The 21,124-nt window shown below is 43.7% G+C and overlaps 1 protein-coding gene across 2 annotated transcripts in view; it reads left to right on the top strand.

Moving 5' to 3' along the window:
• TSPAN2 (tetraspanin 2) overlaps positions 1-21,124 on the top strand; it is a 716,196-nt gene that overhangs the window by 626,728 nt on the left and 68,344 nt on the right. Inside the window, exon 8 of one of the 2 annotated variants that reach the window (XM_069238961.1) lies at positions 12,533-12,589. The exons of the other annotated variant lie outside the window; for it this stretch is intronic. Within the exon in view, the coding sequence (XP_069095062.1) occupies positions 12,533-12,589 (57 nt within the window). The remainder of the gene's footprint in view (positions 1-12,532; positions 12,590-21,124) is intronic. 2 annotated transcript variants of the gene reach the window in all.

The raw sequence follows: 21,124 nt of genomic DNA, 5'->3' as shown, positions 1-21,124 counted from the left end.
GAAAAACAACCATGTCTGGAGATTGTCATCTCACAGACTAGCTCTTATCAAGCGCACCTCTCCCGCTCCGGTGTCCGCTAGCCAGCGCATAGGCCATTGTAGCTGCGCTGCAACAAAGTATAGTTCAAATCAGGAACTCCAAGGCCACCCTCTGTGCAAGGATGTTGGACAATCATCAGTGAGGCTCTCTTATGTGCCGATCACGTACCAGGGACGTTTCCAAACTCCATAGGGAGTGGAAGCAGGAGCTGGGTGGGATCTCTGGAAGAGCAGCAAAAAGATACAACAAATGTGGGAGCACCAGTGTCTTAATTATCGAAGCCCTGCCCATGGGAGACAAAGGTAGGCACATCCAAAAGTGCATTGATTTTCGTATAGATGATAATGCCCGCTCATGATTATCCCCCACCAAGTCCCTGTATGAGTGAAAAATATTGACTCCTAAATAACGCAAGGTATCAAAGGCCCAGGGGAGACGTCCTCCTTGTAAATGGTCACTGTGATCTACTGCCACATTCCGCAATGGGAATATGCAGGATTTGCCCCAATTTACCTTAAGGCCTGCAACCTCCCCAAAGTGCATACGTAAGTCATATAAATGTGGTAGTGTGGCGGCATGATCCCTTAAGTTTATAAGAACGTCGTCGGCATATAATGAGATGATGTGCCCTATGGGTCCCAACGCAATGCCCCATTCCGGGCCTCAGGAACGTAGTGCTATAGCCAGTGGTTCAATCGCCATGGCAAAAAGGACCAGTGATAGGGAGCAACCTTGTTGGGTGCCCCGTCCTATGGGGAAGGAACTCGAGATGTAGTGGCCTGTGTGAAAGCGCACTTTTGGATCCTTATATAGAAGCTTAACCCATCTGAGGAAGTTGGGTCCTATTCCAAAAGCTTGAAGGGTTTGTAACAAATATTCCCAACATAGTGTATCAAACACCTTCTCAGAATCTAATGAGACCACCACAGGTAGACCGTCCTCCCCGAATAGGGCATCCACAATATGACATAACCATCTGATATTGGAGTGTGTGGCCCTCCCCGGGACAAAACCCCTCTGGTCAACGTGAATAAGTGTATTTATTATAGGGAGAAGCATGTTCATAAGAATGTTGCATAAGATCTTATAATCTAGGTTTAGCATTGACAACAGCCTATATTAGCTCACCTCTGAGGGGTCCCTACCAGGCTTCAACAGCACAACGATCAAGGCTTCCCGAAGCGATTCAGGCAGTATACCACCCTAATGCGCCTCACTGTAGACCTCAAGGAGACGAGGGACTAAAGAGGATCCAAAGGTCGCATAGTATGCGACAGGAAACCCATCTGTGCCTGGTGTTTTACCCAGTGCCATTTGCTGAATTGAAGTGATTTCCTCTCGTTGGAGGGCCCCGTCCAAACTCCTGCTGTTGCGCTGTGGACAAGGTGGGAAGCAACCAGCACAGGGCCAAACAGAAAATTAGGAAGGAGTGGAAGCCTCTGGGGCAGTGTATAATTGTTAGTAGTATTTAGTAAATGTCTGCCTGATTGTTCTGGACAGTCCCCGTGTGGTCACGTATGGCTCCAGTCATGGACCTTGCCGTCTCCGTTTTCAGCAGCCATGCTAATATACACCCTGGCTTGTCACTGTCTGCGTGTTGACAGGCCACATGGAATTTGTAAACTAGATCAACTAGTCTATGAACTCCTACCAGTAGTGTTGACGCTGGGCCACCAGTTTTGGATATGCACTCAGTGTGGTGACCACCTCCATTTCCGACGAAGGCAAAAGCGGCTCTGATTCCAGTAGACTGTGTGTATGTGTGGAACTGACCCCCCAACTTGTAGAGATACAATGTACCCGCAGAACCACCTTCAAGGCTTCCCATTCCACCCCTCTAGATGTCCCCATTCCTAAGTGTTCCTGAAAGAAAGCAGAGATAGCTGTGGCTAATGTGGTGTGGTATGCTGTGTCCTGTAGAGCCTCGACTCTCAGGCACCATGAGAGGATTACTGAACATGGCATTCCCCATTGAAACTTGACCTTAAGTGGGTTATGGGCCGATAACATTCTGCCGAGGCATTCAAAACTATATAATAAAGGCTAGCTCTCGGAATTGCAGAGGAGATAATCGAAATGCGTGTGCACCTGGTGGCCTAGAGCATTGTAAGAGGATTCCCTTTCATCAGGGTGGGTGCCCTAGTCTCCAAACGTCATGTAAGTCCAGGCTCACAGTCCATTGTTAGAAATGTTTAGTCTCTGAGAGATCTGCTGTGCCTGGCATGGGGGGCAACGATCGGTCCCAATCTGAATTATGTATACCTTTGAAGTTGCCCCTCCATTATCCCGGGACTTGCAGCCTTTCTAACCTGGCAGGGGTTAGGGTGTCCAGGAAGACTGCCTGAGCAATGTTAGGGGCATATAAGGATACCAAATATATAGGATGGCCATCCAGGGTGCCCTCTACCATTATGTATCTACATTCAGGGTCTGACAATATTGTATTGGACATAAATGGAACCTCAGGCACAACCCAGATTAAGACACAGTAGGCATAGGATGAATAGCCCGTTCTATAGGTTTGGCCACCCCATCGCTTACAAACTTTGGCCAATTCATTTTTGGTGAGGTGGGTTTCCTGAATACAAGTAAAGTGGATATGACGGCTTCGGAGGTCCGCATATATTTTATGTCTACGCCTCTGTGTTGATTTACCCCTGACATCCCATGTGAGGACATTATACATTGCAGGTACATCTCAGTGCTATTGACCCCCCTCTTGGTGGCCCCTCCATTCCTCCCATGCCGGCAGCATGTGAACCAGACAGTAATATAAACCATAATAACACAAACATCATAAACAACTCCCATTCCCCAGGCCTGAGTGCTTAACTACACCATGCCACCCTTGGTAAAGAAAAACAGCAAGTATCTAGTGAACACCTTACGGCAAACAGCTCCTTACGGAACAGTTCTCCGGGGTGAAGTCAAGGAAGGAACAAAGAGTACCCAGTGTGGGCCCATGAGAACAGCAAGAGACAAATGCTGGGTCCTTGGCTTTAAAGATCATCGACTGCTACAAGACTGATTCGATTTGGGATGTTCCTGTGTGTACATCATATCAATTGAGGAACAGTCTCACAGGTTGTCTGCGAATCTTGGAGTGAACCGTGGCCCCATGAGGGTCGGAGTACCAGAGGACTGCGAGCCACTGGTGTCAGAGCCAGAGTCAGTCACCCGCTTAGTCCATAGGGCCATGTAAGGATTTGTGTTATAGAGAGAGGCCTCAGCGATTGCCCATGCTTGCTCCACAGCTGCCTGATCCTTAGTTTATTTAGCCTTGGGTGACCTTTTCTTTCAATTCTGGATGTGGGTGTCAGCCAATCTCTGGGTTCCTGAGTCTCCAATGATGAGCTCACTATATTATTGGCGTGGAGCCAGGTCCATACGTTTTCCGGTGAGTGGAAGACATGACTTACTTCGCCATCTATCACTCGAAGTTTGGCTAGGAACAGCAAGGCATATTTAAAATTCGCCTCTCGTAAGTGTTGTTTCACTTTAATGTAAGAATTTTGTTGCTGTTGCACCGCCATGGTGAAGTCCAGATATGCTGTAATCGGAGTGTTATCGTATTGCCAGGGTCCTTTGGTTCGGACCCGCTGCAGAAGCAAGTCTTGGTCCCTGTAATTAAGTAGCCGTGCTGTTATTGGTCACGGCAGAGCACCAGGCACTGGAGGGTGACCTGGTACACGGTGTACTCTCTGAATAGAAAATAATTTCAGTGTCTTGCCCTCCAAACTGTCTTTATGATCCAGGTTTCGAGGAAAAGTTCTACGCTGGGGCCCTCAGCGCCTTCCGGGAAACAAAATAGGCAAATATTTTTGCGCCAGGAGCATCCTTCTGTATCCTCGGCTCTCCACTGCAGTGTAAATATGTTGACTTCCATTCGCTGCAGCCGGGTGTGGACATCTTGCACCATTGGCCGCATCATTATGAGAGTGGATTCCGCCTCCTCCACATGTTCCACTAATTTACGATGATCTGCGTGAAGTAGATTCACTTCTGTTGAAATTGCGTTGATCCGAGAAACAAGAGAAGTTTTGGTATCTAGGATAGCTTGAAGTATTTTATCAAACTGCATGGAGTGTGATTGCAGAGTAGTTTCAAGAAGGAGGAGGCTCTCTAATTTGGAGTCCATTAAGCTAGTAGAGTGCAAAGTCTCATCTGACCCTGCCACTGATGATTTGAGTAGTTTAGATTTCCCCATCATGGTAGACATCCGTCTGGAGCAAGGCAGGGTGGCAAAGCACTGTCTCTAGGTCATCCGCAGGATGGCACCATCCGTAACAAGATAATTCACAAGAGTCACTGCAGTGCAGCAATGGGGCCAAGGTGCGGCACAGTGCCCCCACAATAATGTGTCAGTCCTTAATGATAGCCAACAGTCTCCGAACCTCTCATTCAGCTTCTTGGGACACTGCGTCCAGAAGCCTAACAATGCTTCAAGCTGCCGCAGAGGTAAAGTGCACCTGCCTAGATTCCACCAAGGCACGCGATGTCTCCCTCTCTCTACCAGGGCCGCCTCATCAAACAATGTCTACACAGCGTTCGAGCGCCTGAGCTCAGGTGGGCAACTTATTTACTACTAGGCATAAGGTTGGCCAGGGGGAGAGTTATTTCAGGGGGGTACTGGCCCCCTGCACAGCCTTGTCCTCCAACGGTGGATCCGGTGGGCCTAGCAACAGTCTGATCTCGGCCTCAGCTAGGCCCTGAGTGATCAAAGCACCGTCTCGGAATCACAGGGGTCAGGGCCAAGCTTCCATTGCGTCAGGTAGGGTGCAGCAGGGGCTCACCCTCTCCGTCCGCCTTTCTCCCTCTCTGGGCCCCAGCCCTGCCCACGTCTCCCGGCTGTGTCTCACTAGCGGACGCAGTGGCCCCTTCGTCCGCGGCATTGCTGCTGCTCCTGTCACCGCCCCTCAATCAGCTGGAATCAGCCCTTTCGGCTACACCGAGGCTTTGTGCTTGGCTGCACTGCCCAGGGGGCCCACGGGGTGCGGACACCAGCCTGAATTTCAGGATAATTGCAGGGCCTGTTTGGAGCTCCGGTCTTATGCGACCAGCGCGGTCACCATCTTGGCCACACCCCTCAAGGGTGTCAGGGGTGCCTTACATGTAGAAAAAGGGAAGGTTTAGGTCTGGCAAGTGGGCACACTTGCCAAGTCGAATTGGCAGTTAAAAACTGCACCCACAGACACTGCAGTGGCAGGTCTGAGCCATGTTTACAGGGCTACTAGTGTGGATGGCCCAACCAATGTTGCAGTAGCTGTTGAATTACAAGCCCTGGGCACCTCTAGTGCACTTTACTGGGGACTTACTAGTAAATCAAATATGCCAAAAAGGGATAAGCCAATTTACGCATATAATTTAGACAGGGAACACTTACACTTTAGCACTGGTCAGCAGTGGTAAAGTGTCTAGTGCAAATAAAACAGCAAAAACAGAGTCTAGCACACAGAAACAACCTGGGAAGCAGAGGCAAAATGTTAGGGGAGACCACAACAAGGATGCCAAGTCTAACAACTCCTCATCAAATAACCCACTTAAAATGTCAAACTATATTGAAGAACTTAATAACAAATACAGAAACAATAGTAACACATAAAATTAATATATGAACAGAAAGACATTAAAAAAATTAGAAAACAATAATTTTAACAACTATATTATTGAAAACAGTATAAAAAACAACATCCTTAAAATTATATTACTTACCTAAAAAGACAGCGATATTTTTGCATCACAATATTTTTGTGTCACAATTTCTTTTTCTATATTTGTGGCTCCTGATATTTACAACTCAATATTTTGTCCAAACACTGCACATATCAACTCCAACTCACTCCGCATAATGCAACAATAAGTTGTGAATAGTACTGTGAGGCACTGCTGGAAATATACAGCAGAGAGAAGGTTTCCTCTCTCCTTGTTACTGACAGGAGGAGAACATCATCATGGATGACAAACCAGCCCATTGCGCAAAAGAAAGAGCTAAACTGAGAGTATTGTTTATTAAAACAAGATTCTCTCCACAGGGCACAACAAGATAGGGTGAGAAAGCTGTGTTGAGAATACAAGAGGGCAGTTTGGACAGCCAAGAAAAATCACTTCAGCAAGTTTTGGTCAAAGATACTTTAAATAGTGCCCAGCATATAGGAAGGTGTGGTGCTTTCAGCGACCCACTTTTGATGAAAAAACGTCAAGGGAAACAGCCCTTATAACCAAGTGCTCCAGAAGATGCCTCACGATGCCTGACCCTAAAATGAACGACACCAGGACTCCACGTGGATAAATCTCTACTCGACTACCCTAGCATCACTACAAACATCCTACCCCTAGAGGTGAGGTATCAAAGGACAAATGGAGACCGTTGATGTCCCATGATCCAGAGTTCTTAGTTTCTTACTAAACTTCAGTGCTTTCGTTTTTGTTGGGTTTATTTCAACTTTATTCTGCTGTTCCATGATCTGGAGTTCTTAGTTTCTTACTAAACTTCAGTGTTTTCGTTTTTGTTGGGTTTATTTCAACTTTATTCCGCTTTGTAAGTCAGTAAGGGTTACCTCCCATGTTTTAAACGCCCTGTTGTATGTTGTGTTGTGTGAATGCATGTGTTCCTGTATGTATGAAAGTGTGTGTGGATGTGTGTGTGAATGGATGTCTGCATGCGTGCTTGAATGTGAGAATGAGTGTGTGAATGCGTGTGTGCTTGTGTGAATGAATGTGCATGAGTGAAGGGAGTGTCTGGAGAAGAAGGGGGTAGGGGGGAACCTGGAGAGGGAGATGGGGCAGGGAAGACCCCTATCAGTGATAGGGAAGTGATTCCCTGTCACTGATAGTGCCTACCGCCATGGTTTTTGTGCCTTTAAGGTTGCCAACAAAATCATGGCGGTAGGTGGGGTCGTAATCCTGCCATGGTGGTCGGTGTGGTACAATCCAATGTCATAATATGGCGGTATGTACCACCAGCCTGTTGGCGATACTACCGCCACTATTACACCGACTGCCGTGGTCATAATGAACCCCATAGTATTTTGACACATTCCCAGGTGTACCACTAATGATAAATCTTGGAATGTGCCAAAATCCATTGGTGGACGTGTGGGAGCACCCACACTCCACCCATGAAATCCATCACTGGGGCAGTGTAACGCCAATCAGCTACTTGTGCTGCCTTCTGTTAATCCAGATTTACTAAGTCACACAGGGCCACACAAGGTGGGCGTGTGTAGCTTGGTAAAATTTCACTCTAGGTTTTCTGTTGCTCTTGCATCACACTGTGGGAGGCAGGGTAGTACAAACCCTTTGGTAACTATACCCCTTGATTATTGAGAGAGGAGTAACGCACACAGAGCATCCTGCTATGATTCTGTCTCCTTATCTGAAGTTCGATATGTAGCTCAGTTGGGGGAATATTTCACATTGAGTAGTTCCCTTAACTAGTTTGAGAACCTCCTCACTATTTGGCATTGCCAAACAATTTTGACAGAAACCTGCGAAATTGAATGCCAATCTATTTGCCTGGAAGCAGTAATAATTTGCTTGAGCAGACTCTGGTAAACAAAGGAACTGGGGAGGACGGGCTCCTGGCTATGTTGCATAAGACGTTTCAAGATGTACATGTTCCAGTCTTCTTACGACTAATGCATACATTGGTTGAAATTACTATTATTTCTGAAACTTTTGGTCGCACAAATACACCAAGTTCATTAATAAAACGATCCAAAGTGGGTGAATGTGAATGTTGATACGAAGCTTTATGCCAAACTATTGGCTGACAGCATCAATTATGTTTTTTTACTGGATCTCGTTCAGCAGAACAATATGGATGTATAGCGGGCTGGGACACCACCGTATATAATTACTTGAGAGTTACCCATATGAATGTGTACAAATCCACAAAAAAATGTAAGCCATTTTTGCAGATGATGAAAATACATTTAGAAGGATTTGTAGGAAAATGTGTGGAAGGTAGTGAAGGCTTACACATTCCCACCATTTTGATTGCAGTGAAAGGAGCCCTTTATCAGTGCCACCAACTCCTTTAATCAAACTATTCTTGGCATCACGACCTGCTTGCTTTAGCAGCTTAAGCGGGGGTATTATTGATGCTAGAAACACTGACAAGTTATTTATAAGTCTGTTCTGTCTGCACCTCTGCAAAACAAAGTGAGGCAAAATCATAACAAAAGTAAGGAAAGTGACGCCAGTCATAGTATAAAGGCCCAGAAAGAGAAATGTTAGAAAGAGAGAGAGAAACAGCGAGAGAGAACAGAAAGAGTAAAATGAAAGACATAAACAAAATAAAAAGAAACTGTGAGAAGAAAGAAGAATCCAAAGGGGTACATTATGAATGCAAGGCTTAATAGTTGATGGATGGAAAATTAACCCATCATATTTTCATGGGTGGGTGAAAGTAAGAACGCATGGAATAATGAAAGACTGGATAAATGGGGTGTGTGTTAATATAAACCTAGATGGTGAAATGATGGGTGGCAGGAAAAGAATCAATGGATGAATGGTTGGATGGATGCTGGGTAAAATTCTGGATAAATGGTTGGATGTGTGAGTAAAAGGATGGATTTACGATTGCAATGAAGAAAGGATGTAGGGGTAGAATAGTAGAGGTAGGATGGATGGAATAGGGAAAGGATGGACAAATGGATGGGCCATAGATGAAAGGCTTAAAGGACGGATAGATGAGTGGATGAAAGAAGGGATGAAGGGACCTTCTAGGGTGAATAGGTCTTATTTGCTTCACTCACCTGATGCTATGAGGAATAGGTCGAAGTCGAGGCTATCCCTTTGGTTCCCTTTTATGCTTGGCACCAGGCAGTGTTGTCTGTTGCAACCGGCTGTTTGTCCTATGAATTCAGCCTTTAATTGAAGCTACTTAAGACTCCCCTGAGATCACTCTATTGTGTCTTTTTGATACCTAAATGAAAGTTCTTGTGTGTGCAGGTTTATCTCTGTACTCACTTTCGCACTTGATACAGCCCTGCAAAAACTTAAACACGTGTAAAGAGGTTTCGCAGTAGATCTGGATGCAAGCTTTCAAAGCAGGATTTGAATGATCACAATTAACTTCGAAGGATTTACCTGAAGGAGTGAGTACAGTGGAACATCTGGCCGTAAAGCCGTTCAGAAAATGTTATGGTATATCTTGCCCTTTTCTTATATTGGCTCATTGTGGCTGAATTCATCTTTATACGCTAATTATATGGCTGTGTTTTGCTGTATTTATTTCTAGCTATTGCCTGCTTTATTTCCAAGTATTGTTTTTAAATTATTCATTTGTTTTCATTTCAAAATCCAAATAACCTCGGGGGTTACAAGCAGCCTAGTCTGAACATTGTGGCCAGTAGGTTAACACTGCCAGCTTGTAAATTATATTTTTGTGCTGCTTTGGGAGGCTGACTATGAATCTGAATATGGGGAGACATCCATCTACTTTATGCCAAGGACGGGCTTCACCAAAACCATTTATACAAGCTCATATATCCAGTCCTTTATTAAGGAAATTAAAATGAAACGACTTTAGTCTAATCATGTCTGTAAAGACAGTTCTCATTTGAGTGTCCTATTTAAGATTGTCGTCCTTTTCCCTCAATATGTGACAAATTGCCCCAGGTATGGGAGATCCAAGGCCTTGGCACATCGGATAACTGATTATAGTAAACCAAGATGTTACTTTTTAACAACTATGCAACTAATACAACCTTACAGAGGTCGATATGATCACATATCTACATTTAAAGGAATGCTTTAAATCTCATTATCCCGGTCTATTTGAGCTTCACCCAACCCTGACCCTTCTCCGTTTTTATGTGCAACCTCTACATCGGGCTATTATTCTGTGCAATTTTAGAAGGCCTAGTCAGTAGGTGAATTGAAGAACATAGCTGACAAGTTTCTAGGGACACGATGTTAGAAGCATTCATAATTGTAATACATTATCTCAAACTGGTCAGCCTTAGGTTGGAAGCTTGCCTCATCTGGATTAAATTCTACTCCTAGTTGGCTGGTCCGAGAGGGACTGTACTCTAGTTTATTATCGCAGACTACACCAAAAGAGTGACTGGGCTAATAAGATTACATAATTGAATTAGAATTTAGTTGTCTTACTCTGCCTCAATATTGTTGAAATATGAGTTGACTGTGTGAAACATAAATAAATGGTCTCATTTTTTAACTTAACGGGTGACCTGCTGCCCCAACAGGGATAGAGATCATGACCTTTCACACTCTGGCAGTGAGCCGCTGCACCATTCTAGAGTCTGCCTTGCAGGGATCTTAGACCTGTACAAGGAGCTGCCACGATGGCAGCTGCTTTCAGGCTAGTGAAGTTTGCAGAGCGCACTATGGGGCATATTTACAAGTGGCTTGCGCTGCAGGTGAATCACCTTTTTTGATTCACTGGCGGTGCAGGTTGCATGTCTTACATGGCCTTGTAGATATGGAGTAAGGCATTCTGCAGCACACATAGAAGGAAGAAAACACCTCCATTGATTGTGTTTGTGCAGGAAGGTGTTCCTCCCTGCAAAAAAACAATAATTCCGACAACGCAGAAACCCTTGCACCTTGGTGCAAGGGTGCCAGATTTGGCTCATGCCAGCCAATTGTGCATCAGCGCAGTGGTAGAGGACAGCAGTGCACCGTATCTTATAGATACAGCACATTCCTGCCATTTTCTTTTGATGCAAAGCAGTGCAGTAGGAAACCTTGAGGCACTGCCGTGTGCCACCATATTGCATCTATGCCCTTAAATCTGTAAACCGCCTGCTCTGCAAAATGTTTTGTTTTCAAGGAAGAAACTCCCAAAGCAAGAGTTTATTTCTTGAAAACAAAAACTTAATGGTCCGACACATTGGGAATTTTTTCCCTGCACATGAGGGCCATTAATCTTTTTCCCTGCCTTTGTTTTCCATGTGGGGCATGAGGGACATGGACAGGGAGAGTGAGTGACTGCCATCCTGGTCCAAAAGGGGTGGGACAAGCATCACTATGACCAAGCTCTACAGGGCCGACTGCTGGGTCAATAGTTAACAACACTGGAAACAGCATTCTTCTTACTCTGCCAAACTTTAAGTAAGACCTATGACAATATTATGTTTTAATGAAGTGACATTTTAGTGTGTTTATGGTCTGGCTGGACAGCACAGAGGTCGCCAGACAATTATTTGAGGAGAGGCACATTGGCTACTACCATATGCTGGGAGCAATGTTTATAATTTGATTGGACAGATGTTGTGTACTGCCTCAAAAATAGTGCTTATGGTTTTGGTGCTGGAAATGTGGGACTTGTGATAAAGGAGAAAGGAGTATATTAGCTACTTGCAGCTATTCTTTTCCAGCAAATCATATAACCTTATATCATCACTTTGATACCTCATTTGGAATGTTCCTCCGAAATAGGACTGTATCGATTTGAATGTAGTGTCCCACTCCCCTCTTGTGGAGTTTTTAAATTATTACTAACGGTGTGCTTTTTGTTTTTTTTTACTTCTGTGACATTCTTTTTGACTCTGATGGATACACTATAGCTACTGAAAGCCACTGTAAATCAGGGGGACTCTGCGAAATGTGTAGCCTGATCTCGCAAAAGTTAATAGCGTATATACATATTGAAGAAGGAATCGTGATGTAGATTTTATCCCAACCTTTCTTGGTTAGACATCTTAGTATCCTAGTTATCACATTTTTCCTTTATATTATCATATAGCTAAATTTACCTTTCTCACCGAACAAAAAAAAGAAACTTTAGGCAAATAAATGTCTTATTGTTCTTCTAACTAAAGCCAAACTAATTAAGGAACACATTGCAGCCAGTAAGCCTACACCAAGTGCCTAATTTATAACTTAAGAGGTGCCGGTGCTCAAAGCCCTTCTCTTAAACACGAGGCTGCTGTAATTAAATCTGCCAGCACTGAATACTGAGGCAGCATAATCCTGAAGCCATCTGGGGCCTCTTCAATCCATTTACGGCCAACCCTGCCCCTTCAGCTCACCCTGCAACTTTCTACTTCCCCCCTTTATGAAACTTTTTAGTTTTTCCTTCTTCCGCCTTTCCCATATGTGTATTTTGCTCGCAGCAAATGCTTGAGGCATAAGAATAAGCCCCGGCCCTCACAAATAAGTGCCGGTGCTCAGCACCGGAAACAACAAGCGCAAATTAAGCACTGCCTACACCACTCTGATAAAGCTTCTTCTGAAGCAGTGGTGGTGCAAAGCCCATCTCGCCTTTGGCCCCGGAGCCAATGCACCAGCTGTACAAGTGATCAGTATGCCACGAAATTGACTCTTTATGCATTGCAGCTTCCTAATAGTTCAATTCAAGTACTACTGCTTTGTTCTGCTAATGAATTGTCATTTCTCTTTCTGCGTGAATTATCAAGAGCAATTTGAAACTGAGCATCTCGTGTGCTAATGTTTTGCGAGGATTCACGTGACCCACTAAACATTATAAAAACAATAAAAACTGTCTATTATGTTTTGCAGATCTTTGGCATGATCTTCAGTATGGTCCTCTGCTGTGCCATCAGAAATTCTAGAGAGGTACTCTGAGTGTGCTGCACGGACCCTCTTGCACTTCAACGCCTCCAGCGTTTACAGGGGTGTCCTTGCTCTGTCAGGATGAATAGCACCTTTGTTTTGTATTGTTTTTGTATTGTTCCTTATGAATATGATGCTAGGCGGTGCTGGTACCTTTACCCGCAAAATAGCATCTGAGGCATTCAAATGTTTTTTTTTTTTTTGTTTTTTTTAAGATCAAAAAGCTGAAATACGCTACGCTTGTGATGGATAAAACTTATTTCGTATATATCTTTAAGTGAAAAGATGCTTGAAAATAATTTTATTTGTAAAATATTTATATATAGCCAGGCTGCCTTGTAAAGCAGTCAAATGTTGTATTGCTTTTTGTTGAGGCTGTGCTTTCTTATGCCTTCTGACAATAAGAACATGTCGTTTTGAAAGTACACTGGTCTCTTTATAAAGATATATAAATATGTGCCCAGCTTACCTATGTAGTAAATATGTTAATATTGTTCATTCAATTGATGGTTAGAGTGCAAAATATAAATTAAATGTTAATTTTCTAATAGCCTAATGTGTAGCATCACGTGTGGGATAAATGGAGAAATAGGATGGTTCACTCCGTTCTGTCATTCTAATACAGCATGAACCACAATAAGTATAGTCACATACACAGTGTCCGAGTGGTCTGTAGATTCTACTGCCTCAGTTACACCTGTATTTAGTGACATGTGCAGAGACCATCCCTGGAAAGTAACAAACTCCTAATGGAGCACCAGGCAGCTCAGGCTATTTCAATGTGATTACAGATGTTATAAATATTGTCATTCGTAATGTCATGTTGATATGTAGGTGTGAGTATTTCATTAATCTCTAATGCCTCAATGATAGTGCCTTCCAAAGTGTGTGGATTTAACTTTTGCTTTACATACATATACAATCTAATGTCTCTGCCTTACACTTGCAGTGTAGCAGTCCAGTAGATGCTAGGGAGAGAAAGAAAGTGAGGGTTCTCCCTTGCTTGATGCTGTTCAAAACAAGTACATAGAGTCCGGGTATGAAAGTCTGCTCAGAATTTGTGTACATGAGATTGGGTAGTGGGCTAAGGACAAATGTTAAGATTTGAAATGCACTGTTAGTAATCGTTGTGGGTAGACATCATTTCAAACTCTAGTGTTGGAGGGAAGCCAGGTGTGTGTCATAGACAAGAAAGGTCAGAAATTGCTGCAACACATATGCCCTTTTTAATGCTGTCACTGTATCCTTGTAAATCAAGAGTGTTTTAAAATATACTAGGGCAGATATCCTTAAGTTAACATTCAGCCTGCACAATTTACAGCTTTTGACTACATTTTCTGCATTCCATTATTGGTTTTACTTCTTGATGATCACAGTTTCTCCGGCAAGCCAAAATATGGCATGTTGTCACTGTAAAACACACCTTAATAAATGTCATATATATGCTTACCCTGGAGTATGTCAATTATTATCACTCATGCTAGAGGACTGGTTTCCTTGTTCATTGACGGAGGAACTGATGGTGCCATTTTTTAATGCAAAGTAGACCTGCTTAACAATGCCATCAGAATCGGATCAAAACCTCAAGGAAATAGCACCTTTCTGACAAGTAACATCCAACAACCCTCTCAGAGCCTCACATATGTAGGCTCAGTGTCCGCCTTGTCATTGCTTGTCCTCTATTTCTTACATCAAAAGTAGCAGCCGTACCCAGAATCCTTATGTCCCATTATAGCTCAGGCTTGCCTAGCCTCACAGTTGTGTGTTTTAACAGTAGAATCCTACCAAGTCTGACACCAGTTATGCTGGTAGATCTTGGATCATTGCAGTCTCTCCTTGAACTACAACTCTAGCAGTACCATTTCTTCTCTGACAGCAAAATCAGAAAATTCCACCATAGAATTATTCCTCCATTGTATTGCCAGACGAGGGCATGCTGTTACCTGTGGACCACCCCACTCTCTTACTAAAAAAAAAAACATAATTCCAGCCTCTTTCCTAGTTGTGCACAAGACACTTCTCCTCTTAGGCTGAAGATCATTAACACTTCACTTAAAGAAGCCATCTTCCCCTTATCTCTGAAAGCTGATTAGGTTATTCTCCATCTCAAGAAATCTAACCTCAATCCTACCAATTTTCAGAAACTTACTCCACTATCTCAATTCACATGCCAAAGCAACATCAATGAAAAATTGGTTCCTACATAATTCACATTCCATATTTCCAAAAGCAACCTCCTAATTTCAGCCCTGATTGTACTCTATATAAAATGCAGACACTGCTTAAGTACACATACTTGATAATGCACTGAAAATCATGGACGAAGAAGATGCCTTTCTCTTGGCCACTTCCAGTTAAGGCTATAGCTCATCAATCATGTCTGTGTATTTTGTATTTGATTAGGGGAATATGCAGACCTATTTAGTAATTCCTCTCTTCAAGGCCATAGTTTGTGAAAAATACTTCTTTGATTCAGGTCTAATTTATGTTAAATATGGTGCTCTATGAGGCACAATCATTTTGGATCTTTTCATCATGCAACTAGAACACGTGACTAAAATGCTATGAGAAAAAAATTCTACTTGCATCAGTGTGCTGATAGAACTCTAATACCTAACAGTCTCAAACCCATTCAATATAGCAGATCATCATGCAACTGAAACACCTGGCTACAATACTATAAGATAAAATATCTACATTGCATGACCTCAGTCATCAAATGAGCCCTACCAAAATGGAATCCTTACTCCTCTTTTCCAGTGCTTCTTCACCCCGGTCCAAAATTTAATGATATCATACATCCCCTGGGTATTTCCCTATCTCTCATCCTGCATGCCAACTCTCTCAACTTTCCAGTCACCCAAAACATATTGTCAAATAGGCAGTCAGTCTTCTACCAAATATATGTGCTCAAAAATCGTGAGCCATCCATTCTAAATTTGGACTTCCAATCAGCAGTCCAGGTGCTTGTACTTCCCAAGCTTGATGGAGACAATGTAACCCTAGCGTAACTTCTCAAATCTGCTGTTGTGCCTGTAAAAGCTGTCAATCATGTTTACATCAAAATGATTACAGGAACCAGAAATCAGACCATAACACACCAGTCTTAAGACATCATCACAGCCTCCCTCTTTAAGCTAGAATTCAATTCACTATAGCATGTAAACTACAAAAACCTTCAGCAGCCCACTATCCAATCCTAACGTAATGAATCATAAACTCCATTTGATGGATCATAAAGACACCAGAAACAAAAATTACAGAATTCTGCAAAAACCTAAAGAAAGAAATAAAACAGGAAAACATGCCTTTTTCATACCTAGCTCCCGGATTGTGGAACTTCTTTCCTAATAACACTGGTCTGATTCATGATCTCCTTGCATGATGAAAGGATCCGAAAACCTCTTCAGACAATATCTTCCTGGTTAACATTCTCTCTTGGTTTGTCACTCTCCCCCATCATGTACATTTATTCAATGTTGTTTTGTTAGTTATGTTCTCTGTAAAATGCTTCCCTGCCCTCTTGGTTATGTTCACTTTGTAACTAATACTTCAAATTAATATATACCATAATTGAAACATACATCATGAACGCAGGGAAATGAATCCTGTAGGTCTCCGAGTGATGCCATTTGGTTTGCAAAGTACTCCAGTCACTTACGAGAGACTCATGCATAAGATAATAAACTTCACCATTAACATAACAAAGCCTAACCAGATGAGGTCATAATTTATAGAAAAACACAGTAGGAGGATTTCCACCATTTGACAGCATTCTTACCACATAGAAAATTAGTGGACTTGCAGCCAACTGATAACATGCATTTTGTAACATATTGTGGTCCATTACCTGGGGTATGTGATGGAAACAGCCTTATACAACCAGACCACAGTTACGTACAAGCCATCTTAGAGAAAGCACCTGCCTCAAACTTAAGCAAATATTCACAAATTGTGGGTTTTCTCAAATACAGAGGGTTCATACATAATGCCCTTTCACAGGCATCATCGCTTAATCTGCACTTACGAAAGGAAGATGCAACTCACTATCGGTAAAATAGCAAGCTTGAATGAACCTTTCATAACCTATAAGAGGTTGTAAATCAAGAGCTGTTCTTATGGCTCCCTACTTTACCAAAACGTTCTTGTCTCATACTGATGGGTCTGATCTGGGCTAAAAAGCAGCAATATGACAGAAGCAAAAGGCCTATATTATGCCTATGCCACAAACTTCATCCATGAGATAGGGCCAGTCATTAGGTGCAAACCCTTCAATGCAGGTGGCTACTGAATCATAGAAGTTCTTTCTAGAGGGAAGGCGCTTCTGCCTCATTTGTGGATATGCCCCATTCGTCTACAAGGCATGCCATGTGGACAATAATACTAGGATACTGTGATGTTTTTTAACCCAGCAGGTTTATTACTTTTATATATCCCAAGGGAAATGGATAAATAAAGATGCCAGTGTTAATTTATTGTCCAACCTAAGGGACTGTTGCTCTTTAATTTACTTAGCAAAGGTGACAGATGTATGTCTCATGGCGCATTGAGGGCTTTAATTGCCTATCTTTATTCATCCATTATGCTACCAAAGGTATTCATCGTGTGCAATTTTATACCAAGCAGGTGAGCACGGCAACAGTGCTCACAAGGCACAAGGAGAGGGTAGAGAGACTGAATATCAGAAAAACCTACGGAGCTCTGGCCAGGTTCCTGCTGCCTCAGTTATGTAAGTCTTATATATTGTTTGTCACGGACAGAGCTCAGGGTGGACCCAATCTTGAAGGAGGAATATCACATCTGTTTTGAGTCGACATCCAGTTGAAAAGGAAAATGTTGAGTGTTTGTCCCTTTCTTGGGCCTTCTTGTGTCTATCAGACCCTACCTACTGGATACTAAGTCAAAAGCGAGGCCCTAGACAGGAGACTCAAAGGGCCCACAAAAGCTTTAAAGACAACTTCCTGGGAGAGGCAGACAGGAAAATAAGAGGAAACATACCTAAAAAAGGTACATGAAAAGAGGTTTCTTGGTTGGTCTCTTAAGTAGAATTTCCTCCTCTTGTTTAATTTCTCACTGTGTAGAAAATATTGCCAGTATTATATGAAGAGCACCTAATCACACTAAAGCCCTCAATACAAGTAGGGCAGAATTAAGTGCAGGGATACTGTGAGTCAGAATCTCCAATTCCTGCCGATATTCCAGCATCACATTCCAGCTTATCGTGAGTTTTCTTCCCAGGATGGGCTATAACTGCAAGGATTCAGACATACCAGGTACTTTATTGTGCACCTTTCCCCCTGTTCTGGGAAGAAATCCGCTAACAATAAGCACCTTTATGGAGCAGGGTCGGTGGGGCTGAAAGGACGGGGTGAGGTGCGATGCTTGAAGGTAGGCTTCTCTTTGTCCTGGGAGAGCATTGTTTGCTCCCTCTGTGCTGCAGCAAGGGTTCGATGCAGGGTCGGGCTGTGCTACTGCCAGCCGCTTTTGCGCCCACAGCAGTAAAGACAGGCCTGGAGTGTCTAGATCTGGTAATTCTAGGCCTGGAGGCACTTGTATTTGTGGGTTGCATAATACCACCCAGGATTATAGATCTGGGTGAAATTGCACTACTCCTGTAGGCCTATGAATATGATGGTACACAAGTGTTCTTCCAGTACAATCATAATTAAACCCAAGACAATTAGATTTTCTTTTCAATGATATACCAACATTTTTCATCAGTTTCCCAGCAGCCTGTAGTATAGCCCATGTGCACTGTCTTAAACACTCTGAGGGTCATTACAACCCTGGCAGTCTTCGACCGCCAGGGCTGTTTTGGAGGAAGTACCGCCAACAGGCTGGCAGTGCTTCCAGGAGGATTACGACCACTGCAGAAGCGCCGCGGTCGCACCGCTGGGACCATCAGTTTTCTGCCACTTTTGTCGCAGCTGGAGTTGCCCAGGGGATTACGGGTCCCCCTCCCGCCAGCCTTTTCATGGTGGTAAGAAACGCCATGAAAAGGCTGGCGGAAAGAGGAGTTACGGGGCCTCTGGGGGCCCCTGCACTGCCCATGCCTCTGGCAGGGGAAGTGCAGGGGCCCCCTGCCACGCCCGTTTCACTGTCTGCACAGCATTTGGAGCCGGCTCCTGTGTTGCGGCCGAGATCCCTGCTGGGCCGGCGGGCGGAAACCAGGTTTCCGCCCATCGGCCCAGCGGGGATCTCATAATGGCCGCGGTGGGAGTGCGGCTGCTTTGGCGGCCGCCCGGCGGTCCAACCTTGGCAGGCGGCTTGTATTGACCCCCTCTGTGTTTTCTACCCCTGAATTGCCTGTTCTACTCCCCACAAGCCCTCTGTGTTGCTGGTGATTATCAAGTGATCACAATCCTATATTAGAGCTATGCTCAGTAGGGACCAGGATTCATCCTACTGCCATGTGCTGTTGCAGCCCTCAGACATTTCTTCTTCTTATACTTCACAAGGTAAACTCTAGTGACCCATGGGGCTGTCACGTGATCATGAAGAGCTACAACCAGTTGAGGTAAGGACGTTACAGAGTGGTTAAGGATAGTGCTGTGGTATCCTGCCTCATGTCTCCTGCCTACCTGAGCATTATGAGGTTGGAGTAAAGTTTATTTTTCTTCAAGCTTATCATGTGTGCTATACTTACTGTAATGTACTCATATGAAAGTGGAAAAGTTTTAAATTATGTCTAAGCATTTTTTTTTGCCCTGAAAGGCTACTCTTCTAGCACAAAACCAATGCTAAAGATCAAACACATTCTTGCACTATGGTGCAAGGGTGTGTGTTTTTGGTGCAAGGGATCATAAAGAGGGCCAGCGTTGTGAGAGAGAGCACTAGCACAAGATATGGCGATGTACTGCTTTCCCTTACATGCAACACAACAAGTTTAGGTACTACACTGTGTTGAGTGATTTCTAAGTACATTTTCCTCAAGATTTTCTCTCAATTGTGCAATCCTTTGTCTTAAAAAGTACACAAAACTTCACTGGAGTCAAAGGTAAATATATATTTGGGTATTATTGGTTAGTGCACACCAACTTGCCACTAAGATGCTCATCTACACTTAAATAGTTGGATGGAATAAAATAAATTCAAGTACATCTGCACATTTGTCAGTAGGTAGAATGAGAGGATGGACTTACCACTAGATATTCAGTGAGTTCAGTAGTGTCATACTATAAATCCACTAGAGCTGAGCCTGACCCTTTAAATTGTTCTATGAAGGAAAAAAAGGCGTCTAACATCGTTCACCTTGATTATGATATGTTTGTATAATGTGAATTTAAGTTACCAGTGGTATTTAGTATATAAGATATGTGTGGGTAAAAATATGAATCACAGATTGCTAATGAGTGGTATTTACTTTACAGTTGCATCAAATATAAAAACAGAACCAAAGCCAATCTGTATCAGAAGGTGTACATGTATGAAACTGAAAGTAGTAATTTGTCATGCAATTCTATAAAATCTGCAGGCCTGTAAGTGTTTCTGAATCAATGGTGACATGGAGACAATGGTATCTACAACCTGGTCAAATGCATTAACAATTGCTGCTGGCATGTGCTTTTATCTGAAAGAAACAAGTGTTGGTCCCTAAAAGGCAAAGTAAGCCTCCCATCCTTCTGAGGATGCTAAATTAAGTAAAAGTAAATTAGGTAATAGGGCCATCTGTTATTAACCTTTTCGGTGCGGGCGTCGACCACTGGCCGACGCCCACACACCCTCCCTGGTGCGGGTCACGACCAGTGGCCAACACCAGGAAGGGTATTAATAAATCCTCGGATGCGTCGCACCCGAGGATTTTTTATTTTTTTTAACCTTTCCCCGGGAGACACGGAAGCTTCCGTGTCTCCCCCCCACCCGCTCGCGGCGCACTGACGTTTCAAAGGTGTTTTCCCCATCAAAGCAGGAAGCAGCCTTGTGGCCGCTTCCTGCTTCGATGGGGAAAACGGCCTTCCCCACGTTCGGGAAGGCCTCGTAAGAAAGGGGAGAGTCTCCCCTTTCTTACGAGGCCTTCCTGAAAGTGTTTCCTGGCCCCCGATCGCAGCACAGCTAGTCTAGTGGCGTCTAGTGGTGTTTCCTGGCCCCCGATCGCAGCTGTGCTGCGATCGGGGGCCAGGAAACAGTTTCAGAAGGCATCGTAAGAAAGGGGAGAGTCTCCCCTTTCTTACGAGGCCTTCTGAAAGCACAGCTGCGATCGGGGCCAGGAAACACCACTAGACGCCAGGGATTTCACTTTGGGGGGGCGGCCCCCTCGGAAAACGGGTCACCCCCCACCCCCCCCCCCCCGGGCATATTTTTTATAAAAAAAAAAGGTAGGTTTTTTTTTATTTCCCCCCCCCCCCAAAAAAAATATATATAAAATAAAATGACAGGGGGTCGCCCGTGGGCAGGGTGACCCCCTGAGGGGGCAATATTTTTTTTTTAGATCTTGTAGGGTTTCCCTGGGGGCCATTTTGGCCCCCAAGGAAACCATACAACAACTAAAAAAAATAGATCTATATATAGATCTATATATATATATATCTATGTAGATAG

The sequence above is a fragment of the Pleurodeles waltl genome, chromosome 6 (assembly GCF_031143425.1).
Source record: "Pleurodeles waltl isolate 20211129_DDA chromosome 6, aPleWal1.hap1.20221129, whole genome shotgun sequence".
NCBI lineage: Eukaryota > Metazoa > Chordata > Amphibia > Caudata > Salamandridae > Pleurodeles > Pleurodeles waltl.
The sequence above is the reverse complement of the archived record's forward strand: the minus strand, read 5'-3'. Positions and strand labels throughout refer to the sequence as shown.